At 39.9% G+C, this 18,643-nt stretch overlaps 2 protein-coding genes across 4 annotated transcripts in view; one reads left to right on the top strand and one right to left on the bottom strand.

Moving 5' to 3' along the window:
• Positions 1-16,142, top strand: part of fam13c (family with sequence similarity 13 member C) — a 30,646-nt gene extending 14,504 nt beyond the window's left edge. Inside the window, exons 7-10 of the mRNA XM_061928282.2 lie at positions 11,062-11,169; positions 14,658-14,836; positions 14,906-15,007; positions 15,241-16,142. Of these exons, the coding sequence (XP_061784266.2) occupies positions 11,062-11,169; positions 14,658-14,836; positions 14,906-15,007; positions 15,241-15,367 (516 nt within the window). The 3' untranslated portion in view covers positions 15,368-16,142. The remainder of the gene's footprint in view (positions 1-11,061; positions 11,170-14,657; positions 14,837-14,905; positions 15,008-15,240) is intronic.
• Positions 16,143-18,426: 2,284 nt separating this feature from the next.
• LOC133575965 (phytanoyl-CoA hydroxylase-interacting protein-like) overlaps positions 18,427-18,643 on the bottom strand; it is a 55,905-nt gene continuing 55,688 nt past the window's right edge. For all 3 annotated transcript variants that reach the window (XM_061929009.2, XM_061928960.2, XM_072915333.1), the window contains one exon: positions 18,427-18,643. This exon is cut by the window's right edge and continues 1,783 nt beyond it. The gene's annotated coding sequence lies outside the window, so the exon portion shown is untranslated.

Raw genomic sequence — 18,643 nt, 5'->3', positions numbered from 1 at the left:
TATGCATGTATATATAACCTCATCATATTGTTTCTATAACTTAAAAATAGCTGACCGTTTTTTTAGGGTTAGGGTTAGGGTTGGAGTTTAGGATTAGGGTTAGGGTTAGGGTTAGGGTTGTGTTACGGTTAGGCTTAGTGTTAGGGTTAGGGTTAGCTACAGTCTATAGGTCCCTAAGATATATAGATATCTAATGTATTCATACATTGTTTATGTAGGATATACGCATGTATATATAACCTAATCATATTGTTTCCTTAACTTAAAAATAGCTGACCGGTTTTTTAGGGTTAGGGTTAGGGTTGGGGTTTAGGATTAGGGTTAGGGTTAGGGTTAGGGTTGGGGTTGGGGTTAGGATTAGGAATAGGGTTAGGGTTAGGCATAAAGAAAAAGAGTTGGTTAGAGTTTGGGCTAGCGTTGAGGGTTAGGGTTAGGGTTGGGGTTGGAGTTAGGATTAGGGTTAGGGTTGGGGTTAGGGTTAGATACAGTCTATCGGTCCCTAAGATATATAGATTTCTAATGTATTCATACATTGTTTATGTAGGATATACGCATGTATATATAACCTAATCATATTGTTTAGGTTTAGGGGTTAGGGTTAGGGTTGGGGTTGGGGTTAGGTTAGATACAGTCTATGGGTCCCTATGATATATAGATATGGTTAGGGTTAGGTTTAGCGTTAAGGTTAGGGTTAGGTTTAGGGTTTAGGGTTAGTGTTAGGTTAGATACAGTCTATAGGTCTCTAGGGTTAGGTTTAGGGTTTAGGGTTAGGGTTAGGGTTAGGTTAGATACAGTCTATCGGTCCCTAAGATATATAGATATCTAATGTATTCATACATTGTTTATGTAGGATATATGCATGTATATATAACCTCATCATATTGTTTCTTTAACTTAAAAATAGCTGACCGTTTTTTTAGGGTTGGGTTAGGGTTAGGGTTAGGGTTGGGGATTAGGGTTAGGGTTAGGGTTTGGGTTGGGGTTAAGGTTGTGTTACAGTTAGGGTTAGGGTTAAGGTTAGGCTTAGTGTTAGGGTTAGGGTTAGGGTTGGGGTTTGGGTTAGATACAGTCTATAGGTCCCTAAGATATATAGATATCTAATGTATTCATACATTGTTTATGTAAGATATACACATATGTAGAACCTGATCATACTGTTTCTTTAACTTAAAAACAGCTGACCGGTTTTTTAGGGTTAGGGTTGGGGTTAGGGTTAGGGTTAGGGTTTGGATTAGGGTTAGGATTAGGGTTAGGATTAGAATTAGGGTTAGGCATAAATAAAAAGAGTTGGTTAGGGTTAGGGCTAGGGTTGGGGTTTAGGATTAGGGTTAGGGCTGGGGTTTGGGTTAGAGTTGTGTTACGGTTAGGGTTAGGGTTAGGTTTAGGGTTGGGGTTGGGGTTAGGATTAGGGTTAGGTTTAGGATTAGGGTTGGGGTTGGGGCTGGGGTTGGGTTTGGGGTTAGGGTTGTGTTACGGTTAGGCTTAGTGTTAGGGTTAGGGTTAGGGTTGGGGTTAGGGTTAGATACAGTCTATAGGTCCCTAAGATATATAGATATCTAATGTATTCATACATTGTTTATGTAGGATATACACATGTATATATAACCTCATCATATTGTTTCTTTAACTTAAAAATAGCTGACCGTTTTTTTAGGGTTGGGTTAGGGTTAGGGTTGGGGTTTAGGATTAGGGTTAGGGTTAGGGTTGGGTTAGGGTTAGGGTTAGGGTTGGGTTAGGGTTAGGGTTAGGGTTGTGTTACAGTTAGGGTTAGGGTTAGGTTTAGCATTAAGGTTAGGGTTAGGGTTAGGATTGGGGTTAGGGTTAGATACAGTCTATAGGTCCCTAAGATGTATAGATATCTAATGTATTCATACATTGTTTATGTAGGATATACACATGTATATATAACCTAATCATATTGTTTCCTTAACTTAAAAATAGCTGACCGGTTTTTTAGGGTTAGGGTTAGGGTTGGGGTTTAGGGTTGGGGTTGGGGTTAGGGTTGGGTTAGGGTTAGGGTTAGGGTTGGGTTAGGGTTAGGGTTAGGGTTGTGTTACAGTTAGGGTTAAGGTTAGGCTTAGTGTTAGGGTTAGGGTTAGGGTTGGGGTTTGGGTTGGATACAGTCTATAGGTCCCTAAGTTATATAGATATCTAATGTATTCATACATTGTTTATGTAAGATATACGCATATGTAGAACCTGATCATACTGTTTCTTTAACTTAAAAACAGCTGACCGGTTTTTTAGGGTTAGGGTTAGGGTTAGGGTTAGGGTTAGGGTTGGGGTTAGGGTTAGGGTTAGGATTAGGGTTAGGATTAGGGTTAGGATTAGAATTAGGGTTAGGCATAAATAAAAAGAGTTGGTTAGGGCTAGGGTTGGGGTTTAGGATTAGGGTTAGGGCTGGGGTTGGGGTTAGGGTTGTGTTACGGTTAGGGTTAGGTTTAGGGTTGGGGTTGGGGTTAGGGTTAGGATTAGGGTTAGGTTTAGGATTAGGGTTGGGGTTGGGGCTGGGGTTGGGTTTGGGGTTAGGGTTGTGTTACGGTTAGGCTTAGTGTTAGGGTTAGGGTTAGGGTTAGGGTTAGATACAGTCTATAGGTCCCTAATATATAGAAATATCTAATGTATTCATACATTGTTTATGTAGGATATATGCATGTATATATAACCTAATCATATTGTTTCCTTAACTTAAAAATAGCTGACCGTTTTTTTAGGGTTAGGGTTAGGGTTGGGGTTTAGGATTAGGGTTAGGGTTAGGGTTGGGGTTGGGGTTAGGGTTGGGTTAGGGTTAGGTTTAGGGTTGTGTTACAGTTAGGGTTAGGGTTAAGGTTAGGCTTAATGTTAGGGTTAGGGTTAGGGTTGGGGTTTGGGTTGGATACAGTCTATAGGTCCCTAAGTTATATAGATATCTAATGTATTCATACATTGTTTATGTAGGATATATGCATGTATATATAACCTCATCATATTGTTTCTATAACTTAAAAATAGCTGACCGTTTTTTTAGGGTTAGGGTTAGGGTTGGAGTTTAGGATTAGGGTTAGGGTTAGGGTTGTGTTACGGTTAGGCTTAGTGTTAGGGTTAGGGTTAGATACAGTCTATAGGTCCCTAAGATATATAGATATCTAATGTATTCATACATTGTTTATGTAGGATATACGCATGTATATATAACCTAATCATATTGTTTCCTTAACTTAAAAATAGCTGACCGGTTTTTTAGGGTTAGGGTTAGGGTTGGGGTTTAGGATTAGGGTTAGGGTTAGGGTTAGGGTTGGGGTTGGGGTTAGGGTTGGGTTAGGGTTAGGGATAGGGTTGTGTTACAGTTAGGGTTAGGGTTAAGGTTAGGCTTAGTGTTAGGGTTAGGGTTAGGGTTGGGGTTTGGGTTGGATGCAGTCTATAGGTCCCTAAGTTATATAGATATCTAATGTATTCATACATTGTTTATGTAGGATATATGCATGTATATATAACCTCATCATATTGTTTCTATAACTTAAAAATAGCTGACCGTTTTTTTAGGGTTTGGGTTAGGGTTGGAGTTTAGGATTAGGGTTAGGGTTAGGGTTAGGGTTGGGGTTGGGGTTAGGATTAGGAATAGGGTTAGGGTTAGGCATAAAGAAAAAGAGTTGGTTAGAGTTTGGGCTAGCGTTGAGGGTTAGGGTTAGGGTTGGGGTTGGAGTTAGGATTAGGGTTAGGGTTGGGGTTAGGGTTAGATACAGTCTATCGGTCCCTAAGATATATAGATTTCTAATGTATTCATACATTGTTTATGTAGGATATACGCATGTATATATAACCTAATCATATTGTTTAGGTTTAGGGGTTAGGGTTAGGGTTGGGGTTGGGGTTAGGTTAGATACAGTCTATGGGTCCCTATGATATATAGATATGGTTAGGGTTAGGTTTAGCGTTAAGGTTAGGGTTAGGTTTAGGGTTTAGGGTTAGTGTTAGGTTAGATACAGTCTATAGGTCCCTAGGGTTAGGTTTAGGGTTTAGGGTTAGGGTTAGGGTTAGGTTAGATACAGTCTATCGGTCCCTAAGATATATAGATATCTAATGTATTCATACATTGTTTATGTAGGATATACACATGTATATATAACCTAATCATATTGTTTCTTTAACTTAAAAATAGCTGACCGTTTTTTTAGGGTTGGGTTAGGGTTAGGGTTAGGGTTGGGGGTTAGGGTTAGGGTTTGGGTTGGGGTTAAGGTTGTGTTACAGTTAGGGTTAGGGTTAAGGTTAGGCTTAGTGTTAGGGTTAGGGTTAGGGTTGGGGTTTGGGTTAGATACAGTCTATAGGTCCCTAAGTTATATAGATATCTAGTGTATTCATACATTGTTTATGTAGGATATACGCATGTATATATAACCTCATCATATTGTTTCTTTAACTTAAAAATAGCTGACCGGTTTTTTAGGGTTGGCTTAGGGTTAGGGTTGGGGTTTAGGATTAGGGTTAGGGTTAGGGTTGGGTTAGGGTTAGGGTTAGGGTTGTGTTACAGTTAGGGTTAGGGTTAGGTTTAGCATTAAGGTTAGGGTTAGGGTTAGGATTGGGGTTACGGTTAGATACAGTCTATAGGTCCCTAAGATGTATAGATATCTAATGTATTCATACATTGTTTATGTAGTATATATGCATGTATATATAACCTCATCATATTGTTTCCTTAACTTAAAAATAGCTGACCGGTTTTTTAGGGTTAGGGTTAGGGTTGGGGTTTAGGATTAGGGTTAGGGTTGGGGTTGGGGTTAGGGTTGGGTTAGGGTTAGGGTTGTGTTACAGTTAGGGTTAAGGTTAGGCTTAGTGTTAGGGTTAGGGTTAGGGTTGGGGTTTGGGTTGGATACAGTCTATAGGTCCCTAAGTTATATAGCTTTCTAGTGTATTCATACATTGTTTATGTAGGATATATGCATGTATATATAACCTCATCATATTGTTTCCATAACTTAAAAATAGCTGACCGTTTTTTTAGGGTTAGGGTTGGAGTTTAGGATTAGGGTTAGGGTTAGGGTTAGGGTTGGGGTTGGGGTTAGGGTTAGGATTAGGGTTAGGATTAGGGTTAGGGTTAGGCATAAAGAAAAAGAGTTGGTTTGGGCTAGGGCTGGGGTTTAGGGTTTGGGTTAGGGTTAGGGCTAGGGTTGTGTTAGGGTTAGGATTAGGGTTATTGTTACATACATTCTATCGGTCCCTAAGATATATTGATTTCTAATGTATTCATACATTGTTTATGTAGGATATACGCATGTATATATAACCTAATCATATTGTTTAGGGTTAGGGTTAGGGTTGGGGTTGGGGTTAGGTTAGATACAGTCTATAGGTCCCTATGATATATAGATAGGGTTAGGTTTAGCGTTAAGGTTAGGGTTAGGTTTAGGGTTTAGGGTTAGGGTTAGGTTAGATACAGTCTATAGGTCCCTAGGGTTAGGGTTAGGGTTAGGGTTGGGGTTTGGGTTAGATACAGTCTATAGGTCCCTAAGATATATAGATATCTAATGTATTCATACATTGTTTATGTAGGATATACGCATGTATATATAACCTCATCATATTGTTTCTTTAACTTAAAAATAGCTGACCGTTTTTTTAGGGTTAGGGTTAGGGTTGGGATTGGGGTTGGGGATAGGGTTAGGATTAGGATTAAGATTAAGGTTAGGCATAAAGAAAAAGAGTTGGTTAGGGTTTGGGCTAGGGTTGGGGTTTAGGGTTAGGGTTGGGTTTGTGGTTAGGGTTTGGGTTAGGGCTAGGGTTGTGTTAGGGTTAGGATTAGAGTTAGGGTTAGGGTTAGATACAGTCTATCGTTCCCTAAAATATATAGATTTCTAATGTATTTATACATTGTTTATGTAGGATATACACATGTATATATAACATCATCATATTGTTTAGGGTTAGGGTTAGGGTTAGGTCTAGGGGTTAGGGTTGGGGTTGGGGTTAGGATTAGGGTTAGGATTAGAGTTAGGGTTAGGCATAAAAAAAGAGTTGGCTAGGGTTAGGGCTAGGGTTGGGGTTTAGGGTTAGGGTTAGGATTAGGGCTAGGGTTGTGTTACGGTTAGGGTTAGGGTTAGGATTAGGGTTAGGTTTAGGGTTAGAATTAGATACAGTCTATCGGTCCCTAAGATATATAGCTATATAATGTATTCATACATTGTTTATGTAGGATATACGCCTGTATATATATAGGGTTAGGGTTAGGGTTAGGGGTTAGGGTTGGGGTTGGTGTTGGGGTTAGGATTAGGGTTAGGGTTAGGATTAGGGTTAGGGTTAGGCATAAAGAAAAAGAGTTGGTTAGGGTTAGGGTTAGGGTTGGGGTTTAGGATTAGGGTTAGGGTTAGGGCTAGGGTTGTGTCAGGTTAGGGTTAGGGTTTGGGTTGGGGTCGGGGTTTGGGTTAGGTTTAGGGTTAGGGTTAGATACAGTCTATTGGTCCCTAAGATATATAGATATCTATTGCATTCATACATTGTTTATGTAGGGTTAGGGTTAGATACAGTCTATAGGTCCCTATGATATATAGATATCTCATGCATTCATACGTTGTTTATGTAGGGTTAGGGTTAGGGTTAGGGGTTAGGGTTAGGGTTAGGGTTACATACAGTCTATAGGTCCCTAAGATATATAGATATCTAATGTATTCATACATTGTTTATGTAGGATATACGCCTGTATATATAACCTCATCATATTGTTTATTAGGGTTAGGGTTGGGGTTGGGGTTAGGATTAGGATTAGGGTTAGGTTTGTGTCAGGTTAGGGTTGGGGTTGGGGTTTGGGTTAGGATTAGGGTTGGGGGTTAGGGTTGGGGTTGGGATTAGGGTTAGGGTTAGGTTTAGGGTTAGGGCTAGGGTTAGGGTTAGGAATAGGGTTAGTGTTGGGGTTGGGATTAGGGTTAGGTTTAGGATTAGGGTTAGGGTTAGGGTTGGGGTTAGGGGTTAGGGTTAGGGTTAGGGTTAGGATTAGGGTTAGGGTTAGGCATAAAGAAAAAGAGTTGGTTAGGGTTTGGGCTAGGGTTGGGGTTTAGGGTTAGTGTTGGGGTTAGGGTTTGGGTTAGGGCTAGGGTTGTGTTAGGATTAGGGTTAGGGTTAGGGTTAGATACAGTCTATCGGTCCCTAAGATATATAGATTTCTAATGTATTCATACATTGTTTATGTAGGATATACGCATGTATATATATCCTCATCATATTGTTTAGGGTTAGGGTTAGGGTTGGGGTTAGGATTAGGGTTAGGATTAGGATTAGGGTTAGGCATAAAAAAAGAGTTAGTTAGGGTTAGGGCTAGGGTTGAGGTTTAGGATTAGGGTTAGGGTTAGGGTTAGGGCTAGGGTTGTGTTACGGTTAGGGTTGGGGTTAGGGTTAGGATTAGGGTTAGGTTTAGGGTTAGAATTAGATACAGTCTATTGGTCTCTAAGATATATAGATATATAATGTGCTTTGTACCGAGGATGTCGTTGTGGCTTGTGCAGCCCTTTGAGACACTTGTGATTTAGGGCTATATAAATAAACATTGATTGATTGATTGATTGAATGTATTCATACATTGTTTATGTAGGATATACGCTTGTATATATAACCTAATCATATTGTTTATTAGGGTTAGGGTTGGGGTTGGGGTTAGGATTAGGGTTAGGGTTAGGCATAAAGAAAAAAGTTGGTTAGGGTTAGGGCTAGGGTTGGGGTTTAGGATTAAGGTTAGGGTTAGGGCTAGGGTTGTGTCAGGTTAGGGTTTGGGTTGGGGTTGGGGTTTGGGTTAGGATTAGGGTTAGGGTTGGGGGTTAGGGTTAGGGTTAGGGTGGGGGTTAGGGCTAGGGTTGGGGTTAGGGGTTAGGGTTAGTGTTAGGGGTTAGGGTTAGGGTTAGGCATAAAGAAAAAGAGTTGGTTAGTGTTAGGGTTAGGGCTAGGGTTGGGGTTTAGGATTAGGGTTAGGGTTAGGATTAGGGCTAGGGTTGTGTCAGATTAGGTTAGGGTTAGAGTTAAGGTTAGGGTTAGTGTTAGGGTTAGAGTTAGGGTTGGGGTTAGGGTTTGGGTTAGGGTTAGGGTTGTGTTACAGTTAGGGTTAGAGTTAAGGTTAGGGTTAGTGTTAGGGTTAGAGTTAGGGTTGGGGTTAGGGTTTGGGTTTGATACAGCCTATAGGTCTATAGGTCCCTAAGATATATAGATATCTAATGTATTCATACATTGTTTATGTAGGATATATGCATGTATATATAACCTCATCATATTGTTTCTTTAACTTAAAAATAGCTGACTGTTTTTTTAGGGTTAGGGTTAGGGTTAGGGTTGGGGTTTAGGATTAGGGTTAGGGTTGGGGTTGGGGTTAGGGTTAGGGTTGGGGTTGGGGATAGGGTTAGGATTAGGATTAGGGTTAGGATTAGGATTAGGGTTAGGCATAAAGAAAAAGAGTTGGTTAGGGTTTGGGCTAGGGTTGGGGTTTAGGGTTAGAGTTAAGGTTAGGCTTAGTGTTAGGGTTAGGGTTAGGGTTGGGGTTTGGGTTAGGGTTAGATACAGTCTATCGGTCCCTAAAATATATAGATATCTAATGTATTCATACATTGTTTATGTAGGATATACGCATGTATATATAACCTCATCATATTGTTTCTTTAACTTAAAAATAGCTGACCGTTTTTTTAGGGTTAGGGTTAGGGTTGGGGTTTAGGATTAGGGTTAGGGTTGGGGTTGGGGTTGGGGTTAGGGTTAGGTTTGGGGTTGGGGATAGGGTTAGGATTAGGGTTAGGATTAGGGTTAGGCATAAAGGAAAATAGTTGGTTAGGGTTTGGGCTAGGGTTGGGGTTTAGGATTAGGGTTGGGTTTGTGGTTAGGGTTTGGGTTAGGGCTAAGGTTGTGTTAGGGTTAGGATTAGGGTTAGGGTTGGATACAGTCTATCGTTCCCTAAGATATATAGATTTCTAATGTATTTATACATTGTTTATGTAGGATATACACATGTATATATAACATCATCATATTGTTTAGGGTTAGGTCTAGGGGTTAGGGTTGAGGTTGGGGTTAGGATTAGGGTTAGGATTAGAGCTCGGTTTAGGCATAAAAAAAGAGTTGGTTAGGGTTAGGGCTAGGGTTGGGGTTTAGGGTTAGGGTTAGGATTAGGGCTAGGGTTGTGTTACGGTTAGGGTTGGGGTTAGGGTTAGGATTAGGGTTAGGGTTAGAATTAGATACAGTCTATCGGTCCCTAAGATATATAGATATATAATGTATTCATACATTGTTTATGTAGGATAAACGCATGTATCTATATAGGGTTAGGGTTAGGGGTTAGGGTTAGGGTTGGGGTTGGTGTTGGGGTTAGGATTAGGGTTAGGGTTAGGCATAAAGAAAAAGAGTTGGTTAGGGTTAGGGTTAGGGCTAGGGTTGGGGTTTAGGATTAGGGTTAGGGCTAGGGTTGTGTCAGGTTAGGGTTAGGGTTTGTGAAGCCCAGACTTCCCTCTCCCCAGCCACTTGGTCCAGCTCCTCCCGGGGGATCCCGAGGCGTTCCCAGGCCAGCCGGGAGACATAGTCTTCCCAACGTGTCCTGGGTCTTCCCCGTGGCCTCCTACCGGTCGGACGTGCCCTAAACACCTCCCTAGGGAGGCGTTCGGGTGGCATCCTGACCAGATGCCCGAACCACCTCATCTGGCTCCTCTCCATGTGGAGGAGCAGCGGCTAATTCCCGTTAATTCCCATGGAAAGTTTCCAACTTTGAATATTCTTGGAATTTTGCAACCCTAGCATTTATTGTACATAAAGTCATGCAGACAGTTGTAAAACTCACCGGCCAGCTCCTTTATTGTCTTCACGTTCCAGTTCTGCACACATTTCCACCAATGTAATAAATGTGATGGGAATTTCTTATTACAAATACACAGTTTTTAAACGTTGCAAGTGATAGACTCTTATTTTATAGTGAAACACAAAGAAGTGTAAAACTGCATCAATGTGCATAAAGATGCATCAACAATCGATTTTTAATCTACTCGTAGCTCCTGAATCGTAATCGGAATCAAATTGTCCGAAGATTCCCACCTTTGGCAAGGCAACTTTATTTATTTAGCACGTTTACAACCATTTTTAAATTGGACCAAAGTGCTTTACAGGTTAAAAAGCTTGACAAAACAAAAGAAAACAACTAAAACAAAGAACATAAACAATGCATCAGCTAAACAAGATAGTGCAAAATAAATATGGTGAAAGGGTTCGGAGAAAAAGTCAAATTGCAAGATAGAAATAATGAAATAAAAGTGCAACAAATTTGAAAATAAAAAAAATAAATGTGCTTAATAAACTCCATGGGGATGTTTCCTACAGCCACAGTTGTTAATGTCAATGTTTTTTGATGCACATCTAATTATAGACCATGGCAATGTTTTGCTCTTCTCGACACTTGAAGAGTCATTGTCACGTTCAAACACTGAGGACATCTATTAAACAAGACAAAAGGCAAGGAATCAAACAGAGACAGAATTCAATTTGGACTCAATATTGAGGAGAGCCATGGCCACTGCACTCTCTGTACAGTCCTGCACCACGCTCTGACGAAGGTTTTCGTCTCCTCATTTATTCAGATGTTCAATGTTCACGCACCAACACATGTCACAGCAGGAATGGGGAGTATGTAAAACAGTCATTGTTTTCGGTCGCTTTGAAGACCAAGAAGTGGGATTTCTCGGGCTTGGGCTCTTCCTGGATCCAGCTGGGGCAGGTGTTGGAGGACAATGGATAACCCCTCCCGTCTCCTGACCACAGCGACTTCAAGAGGGCAGCGGGTCGTAAATAGCGTTGACCTCGGTTACCAAATAGTTGGAAGAGAGTTTGTGAAATACTTCAGAGAGAGTTCGTTTAACACTTCAAAGAGAGTTCCTCTGGAAGTTGAGCAGATCCTGCCATCTGTCCGTGTTGAAATCACAGTGGCGTTTCACGAGCCTTCTTCCTCTTGTTAGGCCTCGAAAGACAGCATTCATAATACAACGTTTCTTTTGTGATAACTTACAAACAATTATTCCAACAGTCATTGAAATAAAAGAGTTGATCCAAGTATTTTCTTCTTTGTCTTTGTTTCATCAGAGTACAGTTCAGGAATGTTCCGTCATCAAGCCTTTCTATGATCGCTATCACGTCCTCAAACAGCTGCTGCTCCCCTCCTCCTCCTCGCCCACGCTCATCACCACCATCGTGAGTACTTCTCCTTGGAAGGGAAAAACTACTTTATCTGAAAAAGACGACGCTTTTTGAACGAGAGTAAAAAATGTGGGTTTTTTTCAATTTAAAATGTCCAAATATTATGAAACTTTGTTCTTTCAAGAAAATAGTTAGGAAAAGAAGTTAAATGACAAAAGAACAAACAAAACAACACGTTTTACATTTAACCTGTAAAGGCTTAGTGGCCACATGCGTGGACTGCACCTTTTAGATCTTATTTTCAAAATTGTGTACACTACTGAATTGGGGTCTTATGGCCACTTATGTGGACACTTATACTGCCATCTGGTGGTGTCAGAAGAGTATAACATACAATGGAATTTGGGGGAGAAAAAAAGTGTAAAAATAAGAATTAGCATGTCACTAAACATGAAGTACACGTTTGTGTACTTATGGACTAAGTACATCATATCAAAAGATGATTTTTTAGTTTTTACTCTAATTAGGGTCCAATAAGCCCAAATAGCAAAGAGAAATAAAAAAAAAAGCATGTAAACAAACAGCTTGGGCCTTAAGAAATTAAAGCAAAAAGGAGTTGTATAAACTTTATTGCGGACAAATATTAATATGAAACATATAATGCAACACAAAAATGTAACTGTTGAAGTTCATAGTGATTAAAACTGAGGCTGTCAATTTTTTTTTTATCGCGTTATTATAAATTAGTGAAGATCAATCAGATTAACCCGGATGAGGCGTGCATTTTTACTGTTTGTTTTAACTATAACTACAATAGAATATATATATATATATTGTAAAATAACTATGATATAATATATGTATGTATATGTATGTATGTACAGTATGTGTATGTATATGTTTTTATATATATATATATGTCTTAATAAGGTTATCCAAAAAATAGTGCTCGATACCGTAGTAGAGCGCAATATATGTAGACTTCGCCTCAGACTACGACTCAATCACAGGCAACGAAAGAAACATCATCATCCACGCAAAAAACTCCATTCTCATCCACAACAGTACACCATGGCAAAAAAAGAACAATGCAACATTTGACGTCACTATGGGAAGTTTTGACGGAGCAGAAACGTGTGAACTCGTCGGGAGTTTCCTCCTCTCCCAGCTCGCTAGCCTCAACCTGAACCTTGGTATTTACCGTGATGACGGACTGGCAGTGTGTCGCGCCTCGCCAAGGAGCAGCGAGAATACCAAGAAGCGCATATGCCAAATTTTCAAAGAGAACGGCCTACGGATCACGATTGAAGCCAACAAGCAAACCGTCAACTTCCTCGACGTCACTTTCAACCTGAGAAATAACAGCTACCAACCATTCACGAAACCCAACACAACACTCCAATACGTGCACCATGACAGCAACCACCCACCCACCACCACGAAAAGAATACCTACCGGAATTACTAAAAGGCTATCGATGCTGTCATCTAGCAAAGCTGAATTTGACCAAGCAACCCCCCCGTACCAAAAAGCACTTGATGAAAGCGGATACAATTTCACCCTCACCTATGAACCCACGCCAGGAAACCAACCAAAAAAGAACAGAAAACGAAACAACATCATCTGGTACAAACCCCCATACAGCAAAAATGTCTCAACTAACATTGGCCACAAATTCCTCAATCTGATTGACAAACACTTCCCCAAAGGCAACACCCTAAGAAAAGTATTCAACATTAAATTGAGCTACAGCTGTATGAACAATATACGACAAATCATCTCAAACCACAACAAAACAATTGCAAATGAGCCGTCGGCCCCCGGACAGAGCGACCCCAAAACCAACAAAGGCTGCAACTGCCGCAAGAAACCTGATTGCCCTCTCAACGGGGGGTTGCTTACAAACATCAGTTGTTTACCAATCTAAGGTAACACGCAAGGACATTAACACATCCGACACATATGTAGGATTAACCGAGGGAGAGTTCAAAACCAGATGGAACAATCACAAGGCTTCTTTCAGGAACCAAAACCTGCGGAATACCACAGAACTCAGCAAACACATTTGGGACCTCAAAGACAATAATGTTGAATATTCAATAACATGGCAAATTCTTGCATCCAGCACACCTTACAATAGTGGTAATAAAAGATGCAACCTATGCTTGAAAGAGAAACTGTTTATTATTTACCGTCCAGACCTGTCATCCCTCAACAAGCGCAGCGAAATTGTATCAGCATGCCGCCACAGACGGAAACACCTCCTAGGTAACACATGAGCCAATCACCACGCCCCTAGGCCAGCCTGTACCCACCCACTCTGTGCCCTATATAAACCATGGTATGTGAATGCTTCCATTAAAATCTCCTGATGATTGAGGGAACCCCTCATGAAACAGGCCTGTAGAGATGAAATAGTCTTGTGATTTTTTTTCCCCCACATACATATATATATATATATATATATATATATATATATATATATATATATATATATATATATATATATATATATATATATATATATATATATATATATATATATATAAAAAAATAACTACAAGAAAAAATAACTACAATATATATATATATATATATATATATATATATATATATATATATATATATATATATATATATATATATATATATATATATATATATGTCTTAATAAGGTTATCCAAAAAATAGTGCTCGATACCGTAGTAGAGCGTAATATATGTATGTGTGGGAAAAAAAATCACAAGACTACTTCATCTCTACAGGCCTGTTTCATGAGGGGTTCCCTCAATCATCAGGAGATTGAGGGAACCCCTCATGAAACAGGCCTGTAGAGATGAAGTAGTCTTGTGATTTTTTTTCCCCCACATACATATATATATATATATATATATATATATATATATATATATATATATATATATATAAAAATAAAAAATAACTACAATATACATACATACATACATATATATATATATATATATATATATGTATATTGTAGTTAATTTTTTTGCCTTTTTTCTTGGAATCTTGTAATTTAGAAATAGTTTTCTTATAATATTGTGAATTTTTTACTTTAAAAAATTCATGTAATATGAAGCAGTTTTTTCTTTATTATTTTACGATTAGTTACAATCATAAAATTATAAGAAACCTTGTAAAGAAATATTCACATAATCAGAATTAAAAAATAAATAAAATTAAATATAAAATTACAAAAATAAGAGGTTAATAAAATAAAAATATTGCAATAACTTAAATACACATTTAATATAAGAAAAAATATATATTACAAAAGGTCATAGATCAGGAAAAAATACAGAAAAAGTTTCAATTAACAATAAATAATACAATTAAAAGAAAAAAGTAATATTTTTCATTTGAAAAAAAGCACAATGTTCAAGATTTAACAAAAAATATAAAAGAAAAAAAAAGGTACAAATGTAACTGATCAATGCTGCCCTCATGTGGCCTTACAGGAACATTACATCATTCCAAAAAGGCCAATAATACTGTTGCTGAAGCTTTGTGTGACGTCACAGGAGGAAGAGGAGGGTTCCGATGAAGAGCCACACCCCGCACCAGGAAGTGAGCCACCGGGGGCGCCGCTCACTGCTCCCGCCGTGGAGATATCCCACACACCTGCGGTGTCTCCACTGGAGGAGGTCAAGTCTCTCCAGATGCAGGTGGTCACCATGGCGACGCTACACGAGGCCTCCAGGTAGACGTTTTGTCATGGAGAGTAAATCTTTTCATTATTTGACTCCTATTCCTCTTTTTCTTCACGCAGATCAGAATTATTAGACCACCTGAGGATCACACGCTTGGAAAAACGAAGGCTTCATCGAGCGCTTCGAGAGTTTGAAGACCTTTTCTACACGCTGAGTGGCAGGTACACACACACACACACACTTTGCTTTTAACTTTTATTCCGTCTTTAAACAAATTCGGAGCATTTTGGTTTGAAGGATGCATGGTGTCAAGTCACAATAGAAAGCATCAAACTCAATGAAAGAAGGAGAAAAGAAGGATCCAGAAGGATCCAGAAGGATCCATTCATGTACAACGCTAAGGCAACTTAGGGAGCGTCCACAAATGAACCCGGCGTCCTCTCTCCTCCCGCAGGGTCTGTCAAAAGGACGACCGCGGCCCTATGGCAGAGGAGTACCGCCAGTACAAGAACCTCAAAGCGAAGCTCCGCCTCCTGGAGGCTCTGCTCAGTAAAAAAGAGGAAAGACCCAAGAGCCGCTGAGCTTCTCACAAGTGTCCAAAAAAAGAAATGATGCACTTTACAGGAAGATGGAAGTTCCAAAAAAAAAAAGCACAAGATGGCGCGACGTGTTTGTTACGTAGCGTACTTCCTTACTTTATTGTACACCATGATTTAGTGGATTTATGGCACTTTGCTAATAGTGTGAAATATGCATATGTTGGCAAAAATAAATCTATGACCAAGTATCGGGGCCACCGTGACAAGTCCAGGGACAACAAATAGATCAAGTCATGTGAGAAAAGAAGGAGAAGGTTGCAAAATTGAGAGAATAAAATCGAATGCGGTGGCTAATATTTTTTACAGAAATATTACAAGAACAGTCATAATATTACAAGGAAGTCCAAATACAAACCCCGTTTCCATATGAGTTGGGAAATTGTGCTAGATGTAAATATAAAGTTAAAGTTAAAGTAGCAATGATTGTCACACACACACTAGGTGTGGCGAAATTATTCTCTGCATTTGACCCATCACCCTTGATCACCCCCTGGGAGGTGAGGGGAGCAGTGGGCAGCAGCGGTGGCCGCGCCCGGGAATCATTTTTGGTGATTTAACCCCCAATTCCAACCCTTGATACTGAGTGCCAAGCAGGGAGGTAATGGGTCCCATTTTTATAGTCTTTGGTATGACTCGGCCGGGGTTTGAACCCACAACCTACCGATCTCAGGGCGGACACTCTAACCACTAGGCCACTGAGTAGGTAAACGGAATACAATGATTTACAAATCCTTTTCAAGCCATATTCAGTTGAATATGCTACAAAGACAACATATTTGATGTTCAAACTCATAAACTTTATTGTTTTTTTTGCAATGAATCATTAACTTAGACTTTCATGGCTGCAACACGTGACAAAGTAGTTCTTTTAACAACACTCAATAAAAGATTGGAAACTGAGGAAACTAATTGTTGAAGCTTTGAAAGTGGAATTCTTTCCCATTCTTGTTTTATGTAGAGCTTCAGTCGTTCAACAGTCCGTTGTCGTATTTTACGCTTCATAATGCGCCACACATTTTCAATGGGAGACAGGTCTGGACTGCAGGCGGGCCGCACTCTTTTTTTACGAAGCCACGCTGTAGTAACAACGTGCTGAATGTGGCTTGGCATTGTCTTGCTGAAATAAGCAGGGGCGTCCATGAAAAAAAAAAAAACGGCGCTTAGATGGCAGCATATGTTGCTCCAAAACCTGTATGTACCTTTCAGCATTAATGGTGCCTTCACAGATGTGTAAGTTACCCATGTCTTGGGCACTAATGCACCCCCATACCATCACACGTGCTGCCTTTTACACTTTGCGTCAATACCAGTCTGGATGGTTCGCTGACACGATGTCGAATATTTCCAAAAACAATTTGAAATGTGGACTCGTCAAGACCACAGAACACTTTTCCACTTTGCACGAGTCCATCTTAGATGATCTCGGGGCCCAGAGAAGCCGGCGGCGTTTCCGGGTGTTGTTGATAAATGGCTTTGGCTTTGCATAGTAGAGCTTTAACTTGCACTTACAGATGTAGCGACCAACTGTATTTAGTGACAGTGCTTTTCTGAAGTGTTCCATGTGGTGATATCCTTTAGAGATTGATGTGGGTTTTTGATACAGTGCCGTCCGAGGGATGGAAGGTCACGGTCATTCAATGTTGGTTTCCAGGCCATGCCGCTTACGTGGAGTGATTTCTCCACATTCTCTGAACCTTTTGATGATATTCTGGACCGTAGACGTTGAAATCCCTCAATTTCTTGCAATTGCACTTTGAGAAACGTTGTTCTTAAACTGTTCGACAATTTGCTCACGCAGTCGTGGACAAAGGGGTGTACCTCGCCCCATCCTTTCTTGTGAAAGACTGAGCATTTTTTGGGAAGCTTGTTTTTATACCCAATCATGGCACCCACCTGTTCCCAATTAGCCTGCACACCTGTGGGATGTTCCAAATAAGTGTTTGATGAGCATTCCTCAACTTTATTTGCAAAAAAAAAAAAAATGTTTATGAGTTTGAACATCAAATATGTTGTCTTTGTAGCATATTCAACTGAATATGGCTTGAAAAGGATTTGCAAATCATTGTATTCCGTTTATATTTACATCTAACACAATTTCCCAACTCATATGGAAACGGGGGTTTGTATGTTAACAGTCATATTTTTAAAAAGTCACATTACATGAATATTTTTGGAGGGGGGGAAAAAAAAGTGATATTTACAAATATCAGCTTGGGACAAAGAAGTAAAGAGTTATATTACGAGAGAAAAAAATCATACGTTCACATTATTGTATTACAACAGAAAAGTGACACTAATAATACTTTGTAGTCATGTGGCCCTGCTACTCCTTTATGACATGTTTCATTGTTTCTAATGTCATTTTATGAACAGTGTTCATAATCACTAATCACTCCTGCTCCATAGAACACTCTCTATATACTGGATATGTACAGATGAATGTCTCCATAAAAAATAAATATTTTTCCACATTCATCCCGCTAAACAGTGTTTTTCTTTTCTTTTTTTTGTGTGTGTCGCTCCCACCTTACACTACAACAGACGGTCGCCATGACGATGGCACGCTCATGCTCGTTAAAGGTCACCACGCTCGTCCATCACAGTACACGTCACTTTACAGGCCGGTGCGTTCGCTTACAGTAGGATTGCACAGCTTCTTTTAATACCTTTGGTTTTTGAAAGGATGTAGGCAGCCTGGGGGGCGGGGGGGGAAGGTAAAACTGCAGTACCAGTCCATGCCACTGGAGGGAGGTATAGAGAAAGGTGAAAGGGGAACGAATGACCCAAACAACAAGGAAGCAGTCGTGGTAGCCATGTTACATGTAAGGACTCTTATTTTGAAATGAGGAGACAGGTGTCCTCATGGATGATGCTTGTTGCGTGTGTGTGTGTGTGCCATGTTACATGAAAGGACTCTTATTTTGAAATGAGGAGACAGGCGTCCTCATGGATGTTGCGTGTGTGTGTGTGTGTGTGTGTGTGCCATGTTTCATGTAAGGACTCTTATTTTGAAATGAGACAGGCGTCCTCATGGATGATGCTTGTTGAAGAGTGTGTGTGTGTGTGTGTGTGTGTGTGAGCCATGTTACATGTAAGGACTCTTATTTTGAAATGAGACAGGCATCCTCATGGATGATGCTTGTTGAAGAGTGTGTGTGAGTGTGTGTGTGTGCGTGTGTGCCATGTTACATGTAAGGACTCTTATTTTGAAATGAGACAGGCGTCCTCATGGATGATGCTTGTTGAAGAGTGTGTGTG

This window comes from Nerophis lumbriciformis, linkage group LG02 (assembly GCF_033978685.3).
Source record: "Nerophis lumbriciformis linkage group LG02, RoL_Nlum_v2.1, whole genome shotgun sequence".
Classification (NCBI taxonomy): Eukaryota; Metazoa; Chordata; class Actinopteri; order Syngnathiformes; family Syngnathidae; genus Nerophis; species Nerophis lumbriciformis.
The sequence above is the reverse complement of the archived record's forward strand: the minus strand, read 5'-3'. Positions and strand labels throughout refer to the sequence as shown.